This window comes from Amphibalanus amphitrite, unplaced genomic scaffold (assembly GCF_019059575.1).
Source record: "Amphibalanus amphitrite isolate SeventyFive unplaced genomic scaffold, NRLGWU_Aamphi_draft 000139F_arrow, whole genome shotgun sequence".
Lineage (NCBI taxonomy): Eukaryota > Metazoa > Arthropoda > Thecostraca > Balanomorpha > Balanidae > Amphibalanus > Amphibalanus amphitrite.
Genome location: NW_024881634.1, coordinates 1 through 22,500, shown reverse-complemented (window position 1 = coordinate 22,500; position 22,500 = coordinate 1). Strand labels below are relative to the sequence as shown.

Here is a 22,500-nt window from a genome sequence, read left to right as displayed (position 1 = left end):
GGTCGTTTCGGAAAAGACGACGCTGTCCGCCCACGGCGTGTGACTCAGCCGACTTTCCTGTTGAGGCGCCCCCGGTGCGTCAAATGACCACTGGATAGTGAACACTAAGCAGGAACAGGGAAATCGCCGGCGACATGCGGGCCCGGCAGACCGGTCTTCGCGCACTGTTGCTTTGTATAAATAAGGTGGATATGTTGTGGGTGACCGATTGACTAAATCAGACGCAGATAAAATAAACTAGAAGTAATAAGATATCATTAATTACGGCGTTGTTATCCTTTTTCGTTATTTTTGTATTAATCTAAACAATAACACCAAATTTAGAGACGCCTGGTTTGCTGGGGTGCCCAACAACAAAATAAACCGTCAATGAAAACTGCTTCGTCGCAGCATTGAGAAGAGTCGTGTGAAGACTGGAACATGTTGAATATCAAGCCCCTTCTCTGACGTATCGGTAAGGGATCCATCGCCACCGTGCTATCTCCTGTGAGCATTGGGGCCTTACTACTGTAGGACTGCCTTTGGCCGCTCGGCGGGTTGATTCTAGTCAGTCCATTGTGACCAGTCCAGTGTCCACCCCACCCGAGTCATCACTGGAAATGAATGAACACAATGGGCACAGTGTTTTCCCGGCGAACCTCGGGTGAGCCCGTGTGGACGGTGAGGTTTCCATTCTGCGGTTTCCAGCGCTTCCATGCGGTCAGACATCGGAACTTTTTACATTGAATAGCTCTTGAACTGAAAACTGGCCAGTGGTGTACCTACAATTACACGGAGAGGCAGCTTCTTGCTCTGAAGCTTCCAAGGGAGATGCAATAACTACAGTACGTGACACTTTTTCAGTTTAAAAGTGAACTGATCAAAGCTAGGTTTGTGCGGAGCAGTGCAGTATTACCTATTACCTAGCATCTGTAGGGATTTGTTTTTTTATACGCGCCGTGATGATACCGGTGATGGGCCGTGTGTTCCAGCGGACATGGTGCGTACCAACGCCGACGAGACGGACGGCATACTGGTGATGACGACCAAGACGCTGGTCATCAACTGCTCTACCACGTCTGACGTGCCCAGCAACACCGTCACTTGGTGAGTTTCCGACACGGGCACACTTACTCAGCGGTCGTGGTAGGGTCGCACTTGGTCACGCCATTGGGCTAGGACATTATTTGGACGCTTGGTCACAGTTCAGCGTTTGGTCACACTACGGACTCACTCACTGGGAGGAGGGGGGTGGGGAGCGGGGGGATATACGCCTAGAGATGCTCTGGTCGTGTTGTATTCGTCTGGTTTGATCGTTTGTCGAAAGGTTGTATGCTTTATCGCATGTCGGGGTCTGTCTAGCAGTGTTGGAAATTCTTAACGTTCCTGTGTGCCTCTGTGCCTGTGATTGTCTCTGTGCTGCACTCTGGTATTGCTGGTTTCTGTTATGCTCTTGTATGATGTGTAATTTAGAGGGTACGCATCACACATGCCCTGTGGTCGGTGCAGTGTGCACTGTGCGTATTATAGAACGACTCCGTTATAGCTCATTCGCCCCAGATGAATAGCCTGATTTCCTGTCGTGCAATCAGCTATGCCAATGATATCAAAGCTTGACCGAAGATCCGTCAACTGATCTAGTGCAACGGGAGCTGATCTAGGCGGTCATTTACCGTCCCAATGTGTGTCCGACGTTTGTACGTGTGGAAGTGTGATCGGCCGGTATCTGCACTTGACTGGGTTATCTGCGGCCCTACGGGATGACCGCCGTGAACAGACCATTGAGAGCCGCTATCAGGGCCCGGTCTGGGTCGATTGATATTGGGTACCACGTGCTACTGACACAGCCCGGGCCTCCTCGTGGCTGCACGGAGACGCCACGTGCCAGAGGCACCACACGTGTGTGCGTGTGTACGGGGAGGGCGGTGGGCATGGCACTGATCGCACTGGCGAAAATTGAATGCCTTACATGGTGTGACTGGGTCCAATTGCTGACCGAGATGGGATTTTGCGACATATCGTACCGGGACGATCGGCTGATGCTCGATATGTTGTAACTACATAGTTGTTTCTAGGTTTTATTGCGGCGACTCGGGGTTTTGTTAACCCGCGCCCCACTGGGGTCTGCGTATAACGCGCCCTACTGGGGGGGGGCTATTCATAGCCCCCCCCCCCTCCTAACTCCGAAACTACTGGGCCGATCGTCAAAATTCAAACGGCGTCTGATAGCCCCGGAAAAACTGTCGAGCGAAACCTAATTTCATTGACCTCGAGGTCACCGATGACGTCACAGGTCAGGTCAAAGTAAAAATTATTAGCATTTTGGCTTCTTCACGTTTTGGGCTCTGACCGCCGTCTTACAAGTCCGATCAGGCTCCTTTTGGTTCACACACTCGTGAACAGATGCTCTAGATACTCTGAGGGTACCAAACTTGTACTTTGATTTTCAGGTCAAGGTCAGGTCATCACAGGTCACGAAAATATTATATCATCCGTCGGTCACGTGACATATGTTTTATGGTCCATTTAGGCCAAACATTTCGAATTTGATGTCGTCTGTGTCATTTGAGGTCATTTTGAGTCAAATTTAGCTCAGGTCAGGTCACTTTCAGGTAAAAAAAGGTCAAATTTTAAAGTTATAATTTTTCAACAAAAAAGGTGTCTATTGGATGCAGTTTGAGCTCAGGAACACGATGGTGCTATTTATATTGGCGTACGATGTCAAATTCGTGCTGAAAAATTGATTTGAAAAATTAATAATTGTTAATTTTTTGCAATAATGCGTATAACTTGGCCATTTTTGAAGATATTTAGCTAAAACTTGCTAGAGTTAGTCATAATAATGCGTTCTATCACATATATTCCGTTTTTTTTCGAAAAGTCAAAAACTTTTGAAAAAAAATGTAAAAATATAAATTTTGAATTTTATTATATAAAATTTTCGAAATTTTCAAAATTTCGAAAATCCGAGATAGCAGTTTGATAGCGCAATCTATTTTGAGTCCTCTCATGCAAAGAAATTGGATCTAGCTGAAAAACTGAGCTCTTGGGAGCGATTGCCGTGGTTCAATGTTTTGCGTCGAAATCGGCCGAACATGACGTCACTCTGACGTCATTTCCGGCTGACATATGGTAGGCACGAAGTTCAAATTTTGACACAAGGTGTCAAATTGATGCAGCCGAAGGTGCTGAAAGTTTGGCGTCGATACGTCAAGCGGTTTGGAAGTTATTGCAGAAAAACGGGAGGGGGGGCTATAAATAGCCCCCCCCCCCCAGTGGGGCGCGGGTTAAAGGGACCCTCCCACCTTCAAAAAAGTTAATGAATTGGCACGAAAGTGATGTCGCTCGGTTCAGAAGGAGCGAAAACGAATATCTACCAAATTTCATCGAAAAATATTCACCGGTTTTCAAGATATTAGACTTTTACTTTTGTTTACTTTTTGGGATCTCCGCTGTTCCTAGCGACTTTATTTGAAAGTGCGGCATTTGTTGCGCGCAAAGCAGCATATACCACCGCGTGCTACCAAACGTTTTAGTAAAAGATTTAAAAATCGTTAGATCTCCGCTGACGTCACAAATTCTAAGGGGGCATACCAATGCACTAGCCCCTTAGAATCCGAAAACTGCAAGTTTGAAATTCCATATCTCCGAATTAAAGCATTTGTCGATGTTGTGAGCAGTGGCGTACGCACATACAGGACATTCCGTGCATGCCCTGTCCCTTTGGCTCATCGTCCCCGGCGCCCTCAGTGACTGGCGCCCCTCTGTCCAGTGTTGGCGCTCCTCCAGTCGATAGCGGCGCGCTTCTAGTTGATGGCGAAGCCCCTCTGTCTAGTATTGGCGCTCCTCTGGTGATAGTGGCGCCCTCCTAGACGATATGGTGGGCCGGTGGCGCCCCTTTGTCCAGTATTGGCGCCCAGGCGCGGATCCAGGGGGGGGGGGGCGACGGGGGCGGCCGCCCCCCCCCCCCCCATCCGAAAAAGGCGCCCATATCCCGCGGCAGAGAGGGCGCCCCGAGCAGAAGAGCGGCGACACAGCAAAGGTTCAGCAGAAATAGGGCGCCTCCAGCAGAAGTTGGGCTCACCAAGCAGGAGAATGACGCCCAATTGCCTATTCCCAGCAGATGAGAGTCGCCCCAGCAGCAGATGGGCGCCCCCAGCAGAAGAGGGCGTCTCGTTACAAGAATATAAAATACCTTCTGTTCAAGAGGGGCGCCCCTGGCAGCGGAAGGGCACCCTTAGCAGGAGACGTGTCCCCCTGAAGAGGAGCGACGCCCCAGCAAAAGGAGAGAGGCGCCCCCATTCCGAGAAGAGGGGCGCCCTGACAGCAGCTGGGCGCCCCAGCAAAAAAAAGGAGCCCCATAATAAGAAAATGGGTGCCACTGGCAGAAGAGGGGCGCCCCAGCAGAAGACAGGGGTCTCCAGTAGGAGACGGGCGCCCCAAGCAGAAGAGGGGCGCCCCAGCAGAAGAGAGGCGCCACAGCAAAAGTTAATCAGAAATAGGCAGCCTCCAGCAGAGGTTGGGCCCGCCAAACAGGATATGGGCGCCCCATTGACAATATCCGGCAGAAGACAGACGCCCCAGCAGCAGATGGGCGCCCCCGGTAGAAGAGGGGCGCCCCATTACAAAAAGAAAAGGAGTATATTCTACCAAGAGGGGCGCCCCTGACGACAGCGGAAGGGCAACCCCAGCAGAGGGGCGGTGCCACAGTAAAAGGAGAGGTGTGCCCCGCTCCGAGCAGCAGAGGGTCGCCTCGCCCCAGAAAAAAAAAACAGGAGCCCCATAAGAAGAAAAGGGGTGCCTCTGGCAGAAGAGAGACGTTCCCCGCAGTGGAAGGGCGCCCCCACAAGAGTGGCGTCTCCAGCAAAAGAGAAGTGCCCCCTGCAAGAGAGGGGCACCCCACCAAAAGTTGGGCAGAAGTATGTTTTCGGCAGAAGTGGGGCGCCTCCAGCAGAATTTGGGGTCGCCAAACTGGAGAAGGCCGCCCTATTCACAGTAGAAAAGACTCCTTAGCAGCAAAGGGGCGCCCTAACAGAAAAGGTGCACTCGTAGTAGAAGTGGGACGCATCAGGAAGAAGAGGGGCACTTCTAGCAGAAGATGGGCGTCCCAGATAAGTGGGCCGCCTACAGCAAATTGGTCGTTCTTAGAAGGAAGAAATGAGGCGACTTAAGCAAAGTGGGTCTCTCCATAATGGATTAGGCGATCCAAGCAGAGGTTGGGCGCCCCCGGGAAGTGAGGCATACCAGCATAAGTGAGACGCTTCCAGAAAAAGGAGGGGGCATCACCGGGAGAAGGAGGACTGCACCAGTAAATGGAGGTCACCTTTTTGCTAATATCTTTTCCTAGGGTAGCGGTGCCCATCTACGACCCGTGCCGTGCTGGTGGTCTGAGTTTTCCGTGTCCTGCTGGGGAGGGGGGGGGGGGGGCACACTCCCTCGTCTAACTCGGCTCCTGGGCCGCGTAGTGACACGCGATAAGCGGCATTTGAAGGATCGTCAAAAACAGGACGAAAACAAAACGGTCATTTTTTAGGTCAGGTCGAATGTCAGGTCACCAGTGGTCATCAAAGGTAAAATGTTGCCTGTTTCAACATTTTTCCGTTTTCGAAGCAGCGGCACATAACTCGGAAACCAATAGAGCTGTAGCGCCGCAGAAAAGCGCATTCGATAGCCCCTTTAAAGGTGTTTCTGCAAGCTGCGCTCAGATTTGACCTCAGGTCAACGGTTTAGCCTTCAGAGGGCAAAAGACTCTAAAAATAGCCTTTTTACGAACAATATTTTCCTGCAATAACTTTTGACTCAAGAGAGTCTCGACATTACGTTTGCCAGCATTGCGTTTCTGTCGTCGAGACACGTCGAACAAACTAAAGGTTGACCTTATGAAGGGTAATTTTGAGAATTTGACCTCAGGTCAAGGTCATGACCTGACCGGAAAAGGTCATGCTGTATAGCAGTCGATGCGTATCGTCGAGCTGAACACAGCTGAGGTGTTTTTATCGCTCTAGCTTGAATCTATCAAAAGTTATTAAAAAAAACTGCTGCGGACCTTTCATGACATGGGATGACCTCTGGGACATAATGAGTGGTCACACTAGGTGCAATGTTCTTATTCAGCGTGTTAATTTTATATGTATCCCAATGCTTGATATTGTCTAGAATGGCGCTCGTCCAAAAGAGATGCCTTTCAGTTTTCTCCCAAAGACTTAATTATACCTACCTACCTAATGGAGACGTCGCACAACTGACCTGACCTTAGGTCACAGATATCAAAATTCCGAGATATACATTTCATGGATAGTGTTGCTTTCATCAATCGCTGAAAGGTTCAAAGCAATCGTTCAGTCGGTATAGCAATGGTAAGCATTTGAACTTTTTCTTAGGCTAGGTCACTTGGCATAACCTGGTGACCTGACCTTCCATCACCCGCGTCAGACATTTTTACATGTGCAAAAAAGATGCATGATAAGGTATGCTGAAAATGGCGGCGCTGCGCGCAGCCGTTTTTCAGATATTTGCGAAAAATTGAGGGGGAGCGCGATAACGCCCCCTAGCACGGCGCGGGCTTTTAGCTCCGGATTTTGACGGTTTGGCGCCCCCTTTGTATGGAGCGCCCCCGGATTGCCAGGTCGCCCCTATTTCGACTTGCCGCCCCCCCCCCCCCCCTCCTCCAGAAAATTCCTGGATCCGCCCCTGTTGGCGCCCCTCCAATCGATAGCGTCGCGCTCCTAGATGATGGTGGGTGGCGCCCCTCTGTCCAGTGTTGGCGCCCCTCCAGTCGATGCCCTGGTCCTTCGCAAATTCCTGGGTACGCCACTGGTTGTGAGTGCCCAAACCGGTATTTGCAGGCCATGGCCACCAATTTGGCTATCTCAACTCAAAACTAATGTTAAGGTGGGAGTGTCCCTTTAAGAATTTATTGTCCTTACCAGAGGAATCGGTGTCTCTGCTTAGCTGAGCGTCTGCATCCGTACTCCCTACATGGTGAACCGCCTGCCAGGGTTTGCATCACAAACACCAGTACGAGCGGGAGCACAAACCAACGAGAAACACAGACAAGACACACGCCCATAATGTAAGCTGTACTGTGGCCTTCACTGCGCAGCGATTAACCAGTCTTGCGTCACAAGGGAGTGCCGTACTCATAACAGACTTTCATGGACGGCGCAAACCGCTTCAACTCATTGTACTTTGGCGTTTGTCAGGCCCAGACTGCCAGGTCACGCTACGCCAGCTGTTCTTACTCGATCTCGCTCCTTCGACCATGACTATTATACGCTAGCAGCTGCCCAGCCGCGCGCCGGTGCCAGCACACAGCTCATCGGCCGCGTCCCCTGTATGTTTGTGGATGTGACGCAATCGGTGCTCATGTGCGACGCTTTCGCTCGTGCTGGCTCTCCCAGAGGTCACGGCTCTGGTCGGATCGTCGGCCGCCTTGCGTGTTTTGCCTCATATCCCGTCTGCCGGCGTTCCTTCTGTTCCGCATTGCGTCTTCCCGAGCGTTTGTTTTACGTCTGCTAGCTGATTTTACTGCTGTAATTTCGATCACGCATCTGTTCCCCTGACGAGCCTGCTTCATATGCGCAAAGTACATATGTTTTCTCATTTATGATGGCGGCTCGAGTGTTGCGACTGCACAGTGCACACAGGTGCCCGTATCTATCCCGGGGGCCCGGGGCCTCGCAGAAGGTGGTTGCTGGTGGGTAATTGCCATGCGCTGACGGAACATACAACAAATACTGGGCATATGACCTGTGGAATATGCAGCAGGTGGATGGGTCATGCAGGTGGCAACCCGCCAACCCGTGTATTCATGTCTGGTTTTGTAATCCGTAACACGGCTGTGCAAGTGCACATATTTCACGGCTGCTGCGGTCTGATTGTTAGTCGTGTTAGCGTAATTGCGGCGATGCTAGCGTAATAACTGGTGGCGACCTTCACGGTGCTACGGTCACTCCGTCGCGCCGCCCCCTCGCCGAACCTCTGCCGTCGTAGACCAGCAGTACGTGATGGCTCGTCAGACAGGAACTCCGGCCGTGACACCACCCGTCACCATCCGTCACCATCGTCACACCGTCACGGGATGTGACGCTACAAATGATACGGGCGCGCTGCAGACCAGTTGTGTCCGGCCCCCACCGGACGGTGACGCCGGGCACATGTCCTGTGACGTCACACACACCTCGATGGCCGAGGTCATGAAGTGCAACATCGTATTATCAGCTACGGGCCGGGATGGTGCAGACTTCAGAATTTGTGCACGCAAGTGGTTGGTTGCCACGCCGAGTTCCCCATTGTGTAGCGCTATGTAAATGATGTTTGTACGGGGAGAATGTCTATTCTTGACCTTGGCGTTCGATCAGCGTGTGGTATACGGTACCATCCGTCCGTTTGTCTATGTTTATTCTTTTTATTTGAAGTTTCCCACCCGTTTCCCACTCAAATATCAGCCTATTTCATACGCAACTAATTCTAACCCACGTAGTTCCATGATCCATAACAGTACCTATTTGCTTTCAATACATGTGTCGAGTGGATGTTGCCGCCACGGTTATGTATACTATTTGATTTACTAAAAAGTTAACCGCTCATTTTCGCTTCATTATCACAGGAGCTCCGTGTTTTTACACGAAAGTGTAAACGTGTCGACGGTTGACGTGTTCGGTCTGAATTCGACCGATAAAACTAACTGGTGCTTTGTGGACCCGCTCGATCATGTATTATGTACCTATTATTATGTGCCAGTCTGAATGGAAGTAACGCAGGCTGACTGTGCTGTGACCGTGTCCTCTGGTAACGGTTGTGTTTTCGTGTATCTTCTGAAGGTCGGTGTGGGCACGCCACTATGATAATATACACACCTCAGTGGTGTGTGTGTGTGGGGGGGGGGGGGGGTGGAGGGCAGTAAATGAACAGCTGTGCGACGCGCTCACTGCAACACGGGGGGGGGGGGGGCGCACGCCCCTAGTGGGTACACTGGAGGGGGGGGGGCGCAGGGAGCTGCCGAGTAGGGGAAGGAGGGTGAATTGCGCCACCTTAAGGAAAAACGCTAATTGTAAGAAAACCGCTGGAGATATAAGCATGCATCGGTGACCATTTCAAAGAGGAACTCATTGGCTACAATTTAAGAGCCTCCCGATCAATTAAGAATGTTTCGTTTGCTTCTGACAGCTGCTTTTTCAGAAACATGTAAAAGGGCGCATTTGCCAACAACTGCTGTAAATTGCGCCAGGGGGATGGCGCAATTAGAACCCAATTGCGCCCTATACTTTAACATGGCTAAGCGAATGAGACGGAATGCATACACCCCCGCAGTCTAATGTCATTGCGGCTTACTTTAACATTCATAATGTTATTCACGCTGGTTAAATAATAAATTTAGGTGTAAATCGCGATGTTTTTTTGCCCAGGTAGATAACTTTACATGTGTTCGTACGCTTGTAAAAGTGCAACGAAAACGTTTACTGTAACCGACTAGATATATGTGAACGTATGCGCCTATACGGTTATATTTCCAATCGTTTCTCTCAAAATTAATAATTTTCATTATTTCGACAGTTTTATGACATCAGTTTTTACTTTTTTATCATAGCTGTCACCTCTCACGCCTGAGTCCATGTTGAAAATGTCGTATTTTGTCAATTACACAAGTTCGTAGCCTAAATGGCAGCTGCATTATAAGTTTGACGAGAGAAATAATTTGCGGACTGACGACAGCGGGCTGCTCCCCTGCCTGACCTTAAACTCCTTCTTTATTGCAATCAGTTAATGATGCATTCATGCTGTCGTGATATACAATAGCTACACCATTATTCTATTTGCGCCCCCCTGGCGCAATTGCCATGGGCGCAATTAAAATTGAGGTACTTTTTAATAAAAGCGTGAAAGTTATCAGAAAGATGTTGAAGGAAATTAACTGTTTTAGTGAAATATAATCAAAAAAGGGTTTTTCTTTCTAAATATCACTCTGAAAATCACACAAATATCACACATTTTTATAGCCAACGGCTCAAAACACTGCAAAAAAGCTAAGAAAACGCCGTAACATCTTTGATGGCGTAATGAGCCTCGCTGATTGGCTTCATCGGGGAGCTTGGGCCATAAAAGGAACTATCCAGTGGGGAAAATAATGTTTTCGAACACAAAATTCAAACCATGCCATTGAATCCGTGGGAATGTTGGTGGGCGCAATTGGTTAGGAGGGCGCAATACACCCACTTTCCCCTATATAGGTACTGGGAACGATTGAGATAACTTATCTTTTTCTTTAGAATACCTGGACAGCTCACTTTTTAGAGTTCTTGTGTTCTGTCACTCACTTCTTTCTACATTTGATAGGCCAGCTCCACCTATATACCACCTCTTTTTTTCTTGCCTGCTGTCGAGCCGTTTCTGTGTCATTTGAGTTGCCGAGAATTTAAGCTGCTGTACTTCCTTGTCCTTCGCTCACGTGACCAGTGACCTCCATCGAAACTGTAAAATTCACGTCTGGAAACAAGCTATCTGGAATGTAATGGAATGAGGCGTGAAATGTAGCTGTTTTTCGCGCTTCTGTTCCATATGTATATCCTTCGCTTCACATTAGTACCTTACCGACACGATAGCACATATGTGCAGCCTGCCACTGTAATATCTGTGCCTCAGATATAGGTCGCATAGTCCCTAAGTCTGCCCCTTCAGATGACTGCGTTCCTTAGTCCCGGACTGTGTCCGGACAGGCTCTATAGTTCCTGAGTCCCTATGGGTGTACTATAGTCTCTAACTGCGTTATATAGTCTCTAACGCCCCTCGCTCCCCAGGTACAAGTCTGTCGAGGGCGGCGAGCAGGAGGAAGTCATCGGCGACAGCAACGTGATCGTCGAGGGCGGCGTGCTCACCATCAAGAAGCCGACCGAACTCGACGCCGGAAACTACACGTGCAGCTTCGCCACGGCAGCCGTGACGGACAAAACGGTCCAGGAAACCATCCGCGTCATCAGTGAGTGTCCGAGCTGTCTAAAAAAGGTCACACTGGTCATTCAGGTCACACTATGACAAACGCAGGTTACACTCTGACCATCCAGTTTATCATTAAGTGTCTGTTATCGAAAAGGGGTCACATGACACCATTTTCGACGAATTAAAAATCATCAAATTAAATGGTCATGCAGGTCACGGCGTATCATAATTGAATCGCTGCAATAGCCGTTGATTAATGAATATCTAAAAGTTCGCATTATTATTTTGTAGATTGATAATGGTTTCTTTGAATTGTTTAATGTTCATAGTCCGTGCTTCTGTTTTGTCCTGCAGCGAATGTGACCGTTGCTATGCCGAGCCAGTCGATCAACAAACAGGAGGGAGATGAGGTGGTCATCCTGTGCGAGCCCTTCGGACGGCCCCGGCCCGCCGTCACTTGGACCAAAGGCGAGTCGCCGTCACCAAAATAGATCTTAGTCTGCCGTGACCCAACTGTCCTGGACCAAATGTAGCTTATGCCCAGGCTCCACTACGTTTTCGGTGCGATTTTGCGATAATGTGAGAATTCGATGCCCTTGGGAATGCCAGAAAATGTCCGTCTTGTGCACTTTGCGGAAATCGTATTATTGCAATGTCATGCAATAAATGTCAAGTAATAAATGTAATAAATGTAACGTCATAAATGTAAATGTCACGCAATATCGCTCACGCATTATCACATTATCGCAAAGAAGTTCAGATGCCTGAACTTTTTTGCGATAACGCGATATCGCAATATCGCAAAATCTCAAAATCGCACCGAAATCGCGTAGTGGAACCTGTGCTTCAGTCCACGTGACTGAGCCAAAGGCTGCTCCATTCCCTCACCTAAACCAAAGGGGTCTGTCTGTCTGTCCGTTCTGCTGCCGCTGTGCACGTGAGCCCTGCCCGGCCGGCGGTGCTGCCCGTAGTGAACCCGCTGCTCCCGGCGGTCGTGGCGGGACCGTTGGGTAGTCTGGGCGGTTTACGGCCGCGCCGTGGGCTCGTATGACAGGTTATGGGTGTATTCTGCATCGCTCTGCACGGCTGGAGCGGTGTCGGGCAGGAGTGGCGTCCGCTGGCCAACCAGGGAGAGCATGAATGGAGGAGGGAGGGAGAGCGGGCCGCTCTAGCTAATTATGCAAACTTCGTGGGCAGAGAAACGATACCAGAGATACGAAATACAAACTTCGTGGTATTTCGAGTAAGGTGTTCTTAATGTGGAGAAACGCAGGGGAAATGATTGTAAGCGTGGGGGGGGGGGGGGGTGTCTGCGATCTCTCACTGCGGTCACGTTTCTGTCCGTTTGATATATGTGATAGGGTTGTTCGACTCTTTAGTGCCCAGGGTTGTTCATGACGAGTGAATTTTTGTGTTCGAAACGGAAAAGTGAACCCCCCACACGTCTGTGCACTGGTAACTTGTCTCTTCGATTTTGCGCACGGATAACTTCTATACTACCCTCCCACTCACGCTACCCGCTACCATTACCATCCCTTCTAACTGCCTCCCCCCCCCCCCGTCACGGCAGACGGCAAAGACGTCAAGGTCGCCATCAAGAACTCGACGTCACGCCTGACGCTGAGTGCCGATGACGACGGCAATGTCGACGCGCGCCTGACGCTAACGGATCTGCTGCGCCCGGAGGACGCTGGAGACTACTGCTGCCGTGCGGAGAACCTGGCCAACGCCGCCGAGGCCTGCATCATCGTCAGGGTCAAGGGTGAGCGGCGCGGGGGTAGACTGTATGGACTGTGAACTGTGGAGGAGTGGAGGGTGTTTTGGGGTAGGTAATCAAGGGGGTTAACTTAACTACTTACACTACTAAGGTGGTACAGGGGTTGCCGGGGACGACACTGGATGCCTGCGGGTAACGAGTCGGCTCAGGGTTGTCTGTTAAGTGTTTGGTGCATGAAAAGCCGCCGTGTGTGTGGGACTAGCACTCAGTACCAGCGTTCGGATAGCTTGCGACCCAATTGGCTCATTGTATGCTAGCGAAACGTCCACTATTAAAATTTTATTTCGTTTCAGCAGAGCATGCTTAACACAATGCTGTGTATTTCCGCAGACAAGTACGCCGCTCTGTGGCCGTTCATTGGCATTGTGGCCGAGGTGATCCTTCTGACGGCCATCATCTACATCTACGAGAAGAAGAAGAGCAAGCCCGACATGGACGACAGCGACACCGATAACGGAAACGACAAGTAAGGGAAATCAGACTAGGTGTGTAGAAACGCTACGATGATGTATCTACTATCTAGTCGTGTAGTTAACGGGTTGTGCGGATTTCTGGTTATACTATTTTTCGAAGTGACACTAAGCTCTCACGGTGTGCCGTTTTAGACCAGTGTTCAAAATTTTGTTGATTTAGGAGATAAACACATCTAAATAATATCAGCTTTCAAACCTCAACTCTTAGTCTATTTATGAACGTTCTTCTTCTCCCAAAGTCATTATGACCGTTCATTGGTCATTGTATCCAAATTTCATCCTCTTCCTGAATCCTGATTCATTTTCTGTTTTCGGGTGTTCCTGGCCTCTGACACCGAAGTCCAAATATGACTATGGAACACTGTTCCACATCATTTATTGCCGCATGCTGTTTTAGTGCTGGCGCCAGCCTTCTTGCGTTTGTGGCTTCAGAAGTGTGAACGGTACATTGCTCACACTTTCGTTTTGTCTGTTTTGTTTCCCTCAGCAGGCCGGAGCCGAAGGGAGACGTCCGCCAGAGGAAATAGACATCTAGCGGCAAAATCCAGCACCTGTAGTTTCATCTTTGCCCGCCAGGTGGCCGGCGCGCGGCGAACGGGCGAGCCCCGGTCGGTCTCTGGGTGGCTTTAACGGAGTTCTCCGCTGTCTCGTGGTGGCCGATACTCTGTTAGCGATACTCGCCGCTCTGATAGGGGTGCGACAGGTGGAGACGCTCTCTCTAGTAGGCCGTGGGCCGGGGCGAGCGGCGCGGAGCTCCTGGACCCTCGGAGAGGGACAGTCTGTAGCAGACTTCCCTCCTCTGAGTGGCGCCTCGAGCCCTGATTATGGATTGGCAATAGTGTGAGAGGTGATTTCTTTCTCGCGCGCGTCGCCCGCTGCCTTAGCTTCCGCCGGCCGCTAGTCACAATCTGTACCGGCAGATGGCGCTGTCGGCGCTGGCTGGCGAACGACCCAGTTCGACTCAAGGCGAGAACGAGGTCGTAAATCGAGACTCACTTTCAGTCTGTAGCTTAGATCAATGTGCGGTGATGTGGGTTGTAGACGTCTCTTCGGCGGGGTATGTGTGCGTTATTTACCAATATTGAGGCTCGTTTGTCCCCCCCCTCCCCCACGGCAAACAGTTGCCGTAGCTGCAGTGTGCCCCTCCCCCTTAGGCGGATGCCCGTTATATTGTTGGTACTAGAGACTTCTATGGTGCGCGTTGTATTTGACTTGGTTTTACCCGTAGACGCAGGCTGCTCTGGTTTTGATATAGGTTCGGCCTTGCTAATTGGTGTTGTGGTCAGCTCTTATCTGTACGCGATCGGCGCGGTGTTTCGGCCCGTTAAATTACAATAAATGACCCTAAATTAAACCCATATTTGGATGGATCGAACCTCTCCTGTCGCTAGCCAGAATCAACCTTATTACCTAAATACCTAACAAACCCTCTACCAAGCACGGCACATGCGTAATGTTTGCTACCAGTGGCGCGGGAACCGGGAGGGGGGGGGGGGCTACCGGGGGCTGAGCCCCTCCAACTTTTCGGCTGGGAAAGGGGGGGGGCCTCGTAATGTATTTGAGCCCCTCCATCTGGAGGAATCGAAATCGGAAATCTACCACCATGATTTCATAGATTCATACATAGGCGCGGGAACCGGGGAGCAGTGGAGGCAGCTTGCACCAACTATGGGGCCGTGGGGGCGGTGCCCCACAACCTTTCATATGGCCAGGAACCGTTGGGACAGCTTGTCCTCCCCAAATTAGGGGTTGTGGGTTACAAAGGAAGAGAGCATGTAAGCGAAAAATCCACCTCTTTCACTGTCTCGGCAACTCATTTGGCAGATTAAAACCTTTATTCCAGGTTGCCAAAACGTTTCTTCGCTCAGCTGAGTGAGACGGCATACCTCACTATTTTGCAAATGTTTTCGTCATTTTTTCGTTGAAAAGGCCAAAGTGTGAAAATAAGTGGCCTAAAACCGGTGAGAAAACTATATTTGAGGGTATCCTAGGTTGATCTCTATTATGGTGCAGCAGTGGCGCGTGGCAGATCCAGCTCAGTTGTTTGGGGGGTGGGGGCAAACCATAACAATTTATAAGAATTTATCGATTCTTTCCATGCCTCGTCCATAGGCGTAATAAAATTATGCCGTTTGGGAGGAGCAAATGCCCATTTTTTTTGCCCCCCCCCCTGGATCCGCCACTGTGGTGCAGCCCCCCAGTCTGGAAGAAGTTCCCGCGCCACTGTTTGCTACTCTGCCCAGGTGCATACCTGTTCCGCTCGCACAAATACCGTCCCAACTGATGAATAATAACAGCGTGAAATAGCGACCAAATGGCCATTTGTAAGTTGAATTATACACGAAATGTTCGCCAAACGCGTTCTGCTTGGCTTTGGAGGAAATAATTGACCAGCACACAGCAAACGATCTAAAACTTTAAATTCCCCTCCTGAGTTGTGCATTGGGTTCAGCTGCCAACGGCCTTGCATATGTCGCATCCCTCTCGGCAGCATCAGACTGATGGATCAGAATGTATTGAAAACGGCAATAAACTCTCGAAGAATAAGTTCCTACAAGAACACCGAGATACTCGAGTGGCTTGACTAAAAGACCGACTACGACCGCACACACCGAGGCGGAAAAATTCCGACTCACATTCTCGATTAAAAGAACCAGCAATCTCTACAAAGCTACTGGTAGGGACAAAACGACATATTCAGGACATTTAACCAGATCGAACGTTAGCATAAAGGAAGTCTCACATGCAATGCGAGCCTTTAAGTTCATTCACGAAAACCACGAGGCCCACAATCTTACGGGAACAGCATTCTTTCCTCCAGGCTCGATCATTCAGTTTGCACTTGCGCTCAAAAGTTCAGTATAACTCGGCTACTAGTCCTAGTTCATCCACACAAGACAAGGTACCCCTAGCGTTCACACTTGGTCATCTAACGTCCATCCGATTCTCACTAGCGTCCCCTCGCGCAGTGCGCTGTCCGCGACTTTTATCGGCCTAGTCGGACGAAGCACAAGTCTTTTTCACCGCTCCATGGCAACAAATACCTCACCTTGTCCACTCATAGCGTAACGCTCAGTCCAGTGTAATCATTTCTACGTCTCCAGAGGATGAGGCGGCTTTCGTCGGAGCGGGGACAGCTTTCGTTGGAGCGGCGGCAGCAGCTGGAGCGTCCGTAGCCGCAGCGGCAGGGACGGGCGCAGCGGCGGCTCTCGCCAGCGGCAAGCCACGAGGCAGAGATCTCAGAGTTATCTTGCGAGGGGCCGACTCGGGCGCCCTGGTCTGAGCCGGTCCGGGGGCGGAGGTCGGTCCAGAGGTCTGCGCGGAGGAAGGAGCGGGGGTTACAGCGGAAGTCGAGGCGGAGCCGGCCGTCACCGGCGTCGGTATCAGCCGGCGCGCCGTCGGCTGGCCGGCCGTCACGGCCGTGGGAGTCAGCCGTCGCGCTGCCGTCGGCTGGGCCGCCGACACCGGAGTGATGGTCAGCCGCCGACCCGGAGCGGGGGCGGGGGCGGCCGGCGAGACGCCCGACGGGCCCGGCCGTGGTCCCACCGTCGTCAACGGCACGCGCCGCTTCGGTGTGCCACCCGCCGCGGCGCTGGTGGACGGCCCCGCAGAGCCACCGCTGGTGGACGGACTCGCCTTGAAGAAGTTGGCGATACCCGGCTGGGCCGGCTGGCCCGCCGCCGGCCCCTGAGGCGAGATCAGCTTGGTCGGCACGATCTTCCGCTTGGCCGGCGGCGGGCTGAGCAGCTCGCTGCGCGCCTGCTCCGCCGTCACCACTTTGGCGAACTTCGTGATGAGTGAGGTGGCTGCACGGGCCCGCTCCGGCGTGGGTACTGTCGCCACCTCCGCCCCCGCCACCGTGGGGGACACACCTGGAGTCGCGCCCTTGGACTTCCGCGCCGCCGTCTTGGTGATCCACTTCCACTGGCTGGGTAGGGGCAGCTCCACCCCCAGCGAGGCCAGAACGTCATCATTGACCATCCAGCAGCAGCGGCCCTGCAGCGGGCCCTCCGCTGTGCACCGGGTGTACGAGGCGATGGCCACCAGCTTATCCTCGATTTTCTTCTTGGAGAGTAGCGGGCCACCGGTGGGTGTGCCCTCGGTGGTCGACGGTGGGGTCTGGCCAGCCGCCGCCGCTGCTGCCGCCGGATCAGCCTTCCGCGGTGAGCCGCCGTGCACGCGCCTTTTCCAGAAGGCGGCGAACTCGCGCACCAAGAACGGCTTTCCGCGCGTGCTGCCGTGGACGAGACGCGCCAGAGGCAGCAGTGCTGGCGACGGACGGAGGCGAGGTCAAATAAGGGGAGGAGAGGTAAAATTCCGAAACGAGTACCAACTTTCAATCAATCGGGTATCAACTTCAATCGGGTACCAACTTTTGGTATACCGATACCAAATCGATACCAACTTGGTGTTTGGTATTTCAATCCTAATAAGTTTGGTATTTGTTTGGTATCACGAACCCTCAGGAATGTATAAGAGGCTAAGAAATCGGTAAAAAGTTGGTATTTACCGCATGTTCCCACATTGGCTTGGTTTCGGTATTTCCCCACGGTTTTGGTTGGTATTTGGTTTGGTATCGTTATTCCGATTTTCTGTAATTGACATTACTACTCAAAATCATGATTTTTATCAACACTTTCAGGTGATTGTATAGAACATCGCATCTCAGGTTTGACAAACGTGAGTTACGCTGTGTCTGCAATAACTACGCTCGATAACTTATCCATAACAGTGAATCTCCCTAACACTCGTTAACCACCATTCAAAGAATAGCTGTCCAGTGCGGGTGCGCTACCTCACTCCACCCTTCCTCTCCCACATCGCCTCACCTTCGCTGGGGAACTTCTTGAGGAACTTCAGGCCGGTCTGCGCCGAGGAGGCGGGCGTTTCAGAGGGCGAGGGGCCGGCCAGGGGTGTGCTGGCCACCTCTCCACTCGCCACGGTCGGTACGGGCAGGGTGGAGAGAGCGCGAACGGCGAACGGCCGCAGCAGCTTCAGCAGCTGCTGGAACACTGCGGGTGCGGAGAGAGACCAGTCAGGAGTGTCGAGAGACTCGGGGCACATGCCCGCAGTTATGGTGCTGTGGTACCGGACATGATGCAAGATGCACATGATTAGACGAATTCAAGCATGATAAAAAGCGATGCTACTCAGTTTTACGAGAAGGCTAGCTGTGATTTTGCGCCGTTGAGAAAGGTAATGCAGCGAGACATAAGAGTTCAAATTTTAACCATGGGACAGGTTCTTACTGGGATCAGTGTTAGTGTCGTCCCTCCAGACGCATCCGATGAGGCGCGGCTTCAGCGCCGTCGTCTTCTTCTTCATTTCCTTCTCAAACTCCTCGCCCTTCTCCTTCAGGCGCGCCTTCTGAGCCTCCGGCGACTGGGGAATGGAGGGAAATGCTGTGAAGTCACCGTTCACCGCTCAGGTCAAGCTACGAAAACCGACTGGCATGAAACCGCGAGGCATAAGACATCGAATACCTATGAAGTATGACATCAGACTAATTCACAACAGTAGTTCGGCCCAGTCATGGAAAATATATCCAAAACACAAAATGTAACGACGGAACAGCTGTTTCTCGCGTTTCATGGCATACTCACGATCATCTCCTCTTCATCCTTCATCTCTTCATCACTGAGGTAGCCGTGAGGCACGAAATACTCGTTGTCCACTTCGTAATCATCCTCAGACTCCACCTCCTGCAGAAAGGGCGATATGGTCAGAGCACCTAGCGACAGACGCCACAGTGCCACACCATACAATTACATACCGAGCGCAGAGATATTGCTGATTTAGCGGTCGGTTTTACGGCCGTATCTCGTACCTTTTCCGATCCGCTGAGACTCTCTCCGTTGGGGTCCTCCTCTTCCCAGTCATCGTCTGAGTCCTCCTCGTAGTTGAGAATCTGAAACAGACACGGCGTCGAAAAATAACGTCACATCGGCAATATCTATAACCGAGTTGTCACGCAATACACAATGGTAACCACAGCCATACCCCAAAACATCGTCCGTCTCCAAAGAAGACATACCATTTTTAATTTTAACATCTAGCCTGATGGATTCACGCAGTGCTCACCCCAGGTCTACGGTGCCCAACCATTTTACTGCAAGCTATTCCTAGGCAATGTCACCCGCCCCTCCCCCGTATGCTCCCCTCCTGGGCCGAGATCGACACCTGGGTTCCACCCGTACCTCGGCCTTGCCGAGCGGCCGCCGCCCGCTGACCACCGGGCACCGTTTGCTCCAGGTGCCCCAGTAGGCGGGCCGGCGGTTCTCGTGGAACATGAGCAGCTTGTAGCGCAGTTTACGGGCCGTAGCGGCCGCCGTCGAGAGGTCGATGTTCTGTCCCAGTCCGTCCAGTTCGCGTTCCTCGTCCTCATCCTCTTCTGTGAATGGCACAGCAATAACAGTTCGTCAGAAAAGGGCAATGACGCGCCATAGCAAGCGTCATGATTTGGAACGAGTGGAATGATGGAATCAACATATATTATATATTCAAGCAATGCGGTCGGAAAGAGGCCTTTTGAAGTGACTGCTGTAAAACCCAATGTTAGTGAGGCGCCATTCAACGCGAGGTAAATCATGATTTGCCCACGGGTCACGAAAATTGACGTATTTGTCATCGACTTTACCGACGGTGCTTATCCGCCATTATCACGCCCCATCCCCTCCGCCTGCCTGACTGCACTGACCGATGATCTCGAGGTCCTTCTGCAGCGGCGGCAGGGTGCGGCTGCGACTCTGCGGCTGTCGGCGGCCGGAGCGCAGCTCAGACAGGTACAGGCGGTCGCGCGGCGGCCGCTCCGGCGCCGCCAGCGCCCGCTCGAGCTGGCTGCTCTGGCCGGCCGAGAGGGCGGTCCGCGCGCCCGGCGCCAGCACCATGTCTTCCTTCACCTGAGCGACGGAAACGAGAGAGAGGTCGATGTCGATACGTGAAATATAATGTAGGTTTGGTCAATGTGTGCTACACACTTTTCTCATATGGGTGGATATCACGAGCGACCAGTCCTCAACTTCTGTATCGCACAGGGGAGCGACGCAAAATAACCATGAAATAAATAAAAAAATGTTGACAATTATTAAGAAAACGTCAAAAACGCACGCAGACAGAAGCTCAAATACCTACTAAACCAATGGATGATTAGAACGGGGCTTCGATGACCAGCTTACTGGGCTAGGATTTTTTAAAACTAAGTACTGAGCGATCTTAGATTGTGATGGCCGTGACAAGAAAGCAGAAAGCAAAAATATATCACTGAGTGGTCACGCACAGACATCAGCACTTTGAATGTCAGTCTCATGCTATTGGATATTTCAAACCCACACATTCATCAGAAGCAAGTCGTAAAACAGTTTCTGCGGACGAGCGAATCAACCGGTACTTACCCTGAACTCCTGGAATAGCTTGTTATCGTCATCCTTCTGTTCTTCCTGTTCTGCTTCAGCTTCCTTGGGCGGCTTCTTCACGAAGAAGCTGGAGAACATCGACTTGGCCTTTTGGAGTTTTCTTTGCTCTTCTTCCTCGGCCTTGCGCTTCTCCTCTTCTTTTCGATTCTTCTCCTCTTCTTTGGCCTGTCTTTTCTCGTCGATCAGTTTCTGTTTCTCCGCTTCCTTTTGTCTATAAAAAAATGGACCTTTGTAAGCATTCCAACATCGAGATGTAAATCGATACTAATACGTAAAAACAGCAGTGAGCTTTTAGCTTGCCCTACACATCTTTATATGCCCGACTCCACTGATCATAATACCTTTAGCACCTTAATGTCATCGTCTATTCGACTCGTACACATCAAACCGGGAATCACCGATCCTGCGTTGTGACCTGACCTTACGTCTTGGGAGAACTAATTACGAGAAAATCCAGTCGATCGGAGATGAAGATAAAGCTAACAATTATAGTAGCGATAGGCTAGGAGTTAAATGTTATACCGTAAGTGACGCGTTACAGCCGAGCGTCATGCTTCCAATAAGAGGGAGCACATCTCAAGGCGGACGGCGCCTTGCAAATTTACCTTTCACATGCCAACCCAGGTTCCAATACTTACCTTTGCTTCTCCAGCTTCTCCTTTTCTTTCTCTTGACGTTCTTTTTCTTTCTTCTCTTCTTTCTCCTTACGTTCCTTCTCTCGTTTCTCCTCCTTCTCTTTGCGCTCTTTTTCCTTTTGTTCATGCTTTTCTTTCCTTATCCGTTGCTTCTCTTCTCTGCGGCGTTGTTTCTCCTCCTGTCAAAATATCCCGATAAAGAAGCGTTCAGTAAAACCGAAATCGTGTCCGAGGCAAATCGTCGCATTTCCGATCCAGTGGGATTTTCTACGAACTGTCAATTCCTAAAGAAGGAAGGAATTTTGGATCATTTCGATGGTTTTAGAAGCAATAATTTCCAAAATAGTTCCGCGCTTGAAGACAATTAATTTAATGGTCGTTACGATTTCCGTGTTTGGTCGGCTGGGATCCAGGCACACCACACAAGCTTGCTCATAATTTTCAATTAATAAAAAACATACAAAAATAAAATAAGAAACCAACACAATTACCGAAAACGAAAAATAAAGATCACACGAGTCTCACCAGTTTCTCCTGTTCCCGTTTGGCTCTGATGCGCTCCCGCTCCAGCTGCTTGGGCGTCTTCTTCTTGGTGACGACGATCCGCTTGGTGGACGGCGTAGTGGGAGCGCTGGACGGATGGGCGTCTGCGCCGCTCGCCGCCCCCTCCTCGGCTGACTTCGGCTTGGCGTCATCCAGCACCTCGACGTCATCAGCACTCTCGTCATCGGCGTCATCGTCCTTCTCCGAGTCGGAGCTATCGGCGGGCGCAGAGTCAACCGCGGAGTCAACCGGCCGCTCGGTGGATTTGGCAGAGTCATCCGCAGAGTCAACCGGCAGCTCGGGGGCTTTGGCAGAGTCAGAGTCATCCGCCGTGTCCGCTCCCGTCGTCTTAACGGAGGCACTGTCCGCGTGCTGTATCTTTTCATCCGCAGCAGCTGGTCCGCGGGCTCAGACATGGCCGCGTCACCGTCCTTATCACAGTCCTCGCCGATTCAGATGTCTTTGTGGCCTCTTCGGGTTTTGTTTGAGAGACGTCAGATTCGTCAACCGATTGGGACTTCTTTTCTTTTGGAGTTGCAACAGCATTTGATAGCGACACGTCATGCTTGTCATCAGATTTCGTCTCCAAATTGTCTGCAAGCTGGACTTCTTCCTTTTCCGATACCATTGCAGTGTCACCGCTCACGGTAGCCTTTTCCGATATGTCGGCCTTATCCGATGTTTTGACAGGCTCCGATTCACTATTCTTCTCCATTACAGCATCCCCAGACGCCAGCACGTCTCCG

General features: G+C 51.2%; 2 protein-coding genes across 6 annotated transcripts in view; one reads left to right on the top strand and one right to left on the bottom strand.

Annotated features, from left to right (window-relative positions):
* The window catches only part of LOC122382404 (neuroplastin-like), a 22,759-nt gene extending 8,241 nt beyond the window's left edge, over positions 1-14,518 (top strand). For 3 of the 5 annotated variants that reach the window (XM_043367665.1, XM_043367662.1, XM_043367664.1), the window contains exons 3-8: positions 972-1,086; positions 10,776-10,954; positions 11,269-11,382; positions 12,485-12,676; positions 13,022-13,157; positions 13,652-14,518. In XM_043367665.1, coding sequence (XP_043223600.1) covers positions 972-1,086; positions 10,776-10,954; positions 11,269-11,382; positions 12,485-12,676; positions 13,022-13,157; positions 13,652-13,691 — 776 coding nt within the window. In that variant the 3' untranslated portion in view covers positions 13,692-14,518. The remainder of the gene's footprint in view (positions 1-971; positions 1,087-10,775; positions 10,955-11,268; positions 11,383-12,484; positions 12,677-13,021; positions 13,158-13,651) is intronic. The other 2 variants (XM_043367663.1, XM_043367666.1) reach the window with 1 other exon arrangement.
* A 1,145-nt stretch (positions 14,519-15,663) lies between these two features.
* LOC122382403 (chromatin assembly factor 1 subunit A-like) lies at positions 15,664-22,161 on the bottom strand (the record flags this gene model as incomplete). Its single annotated transcript, XM_043367661.1, has 10 exons — positions 15,664-17,432; positions 17,994-18,176; positions 18,414-18,546; positions 18,768-18,866; positions 18,992-19,072; positions 19,362-19,555; positions 19,862-20,063; positions 20,556-20,787; positions 21,215-21,390; positions 21,737-22,161. Coding segments are annotated over 10 exons (2,921 nt in total), but the record flags the coding sequence as incomplete, so codon positions are not given.
* Between the last annotated feature and the right edge of the window lie 339 nt (positions 22,162-22,500).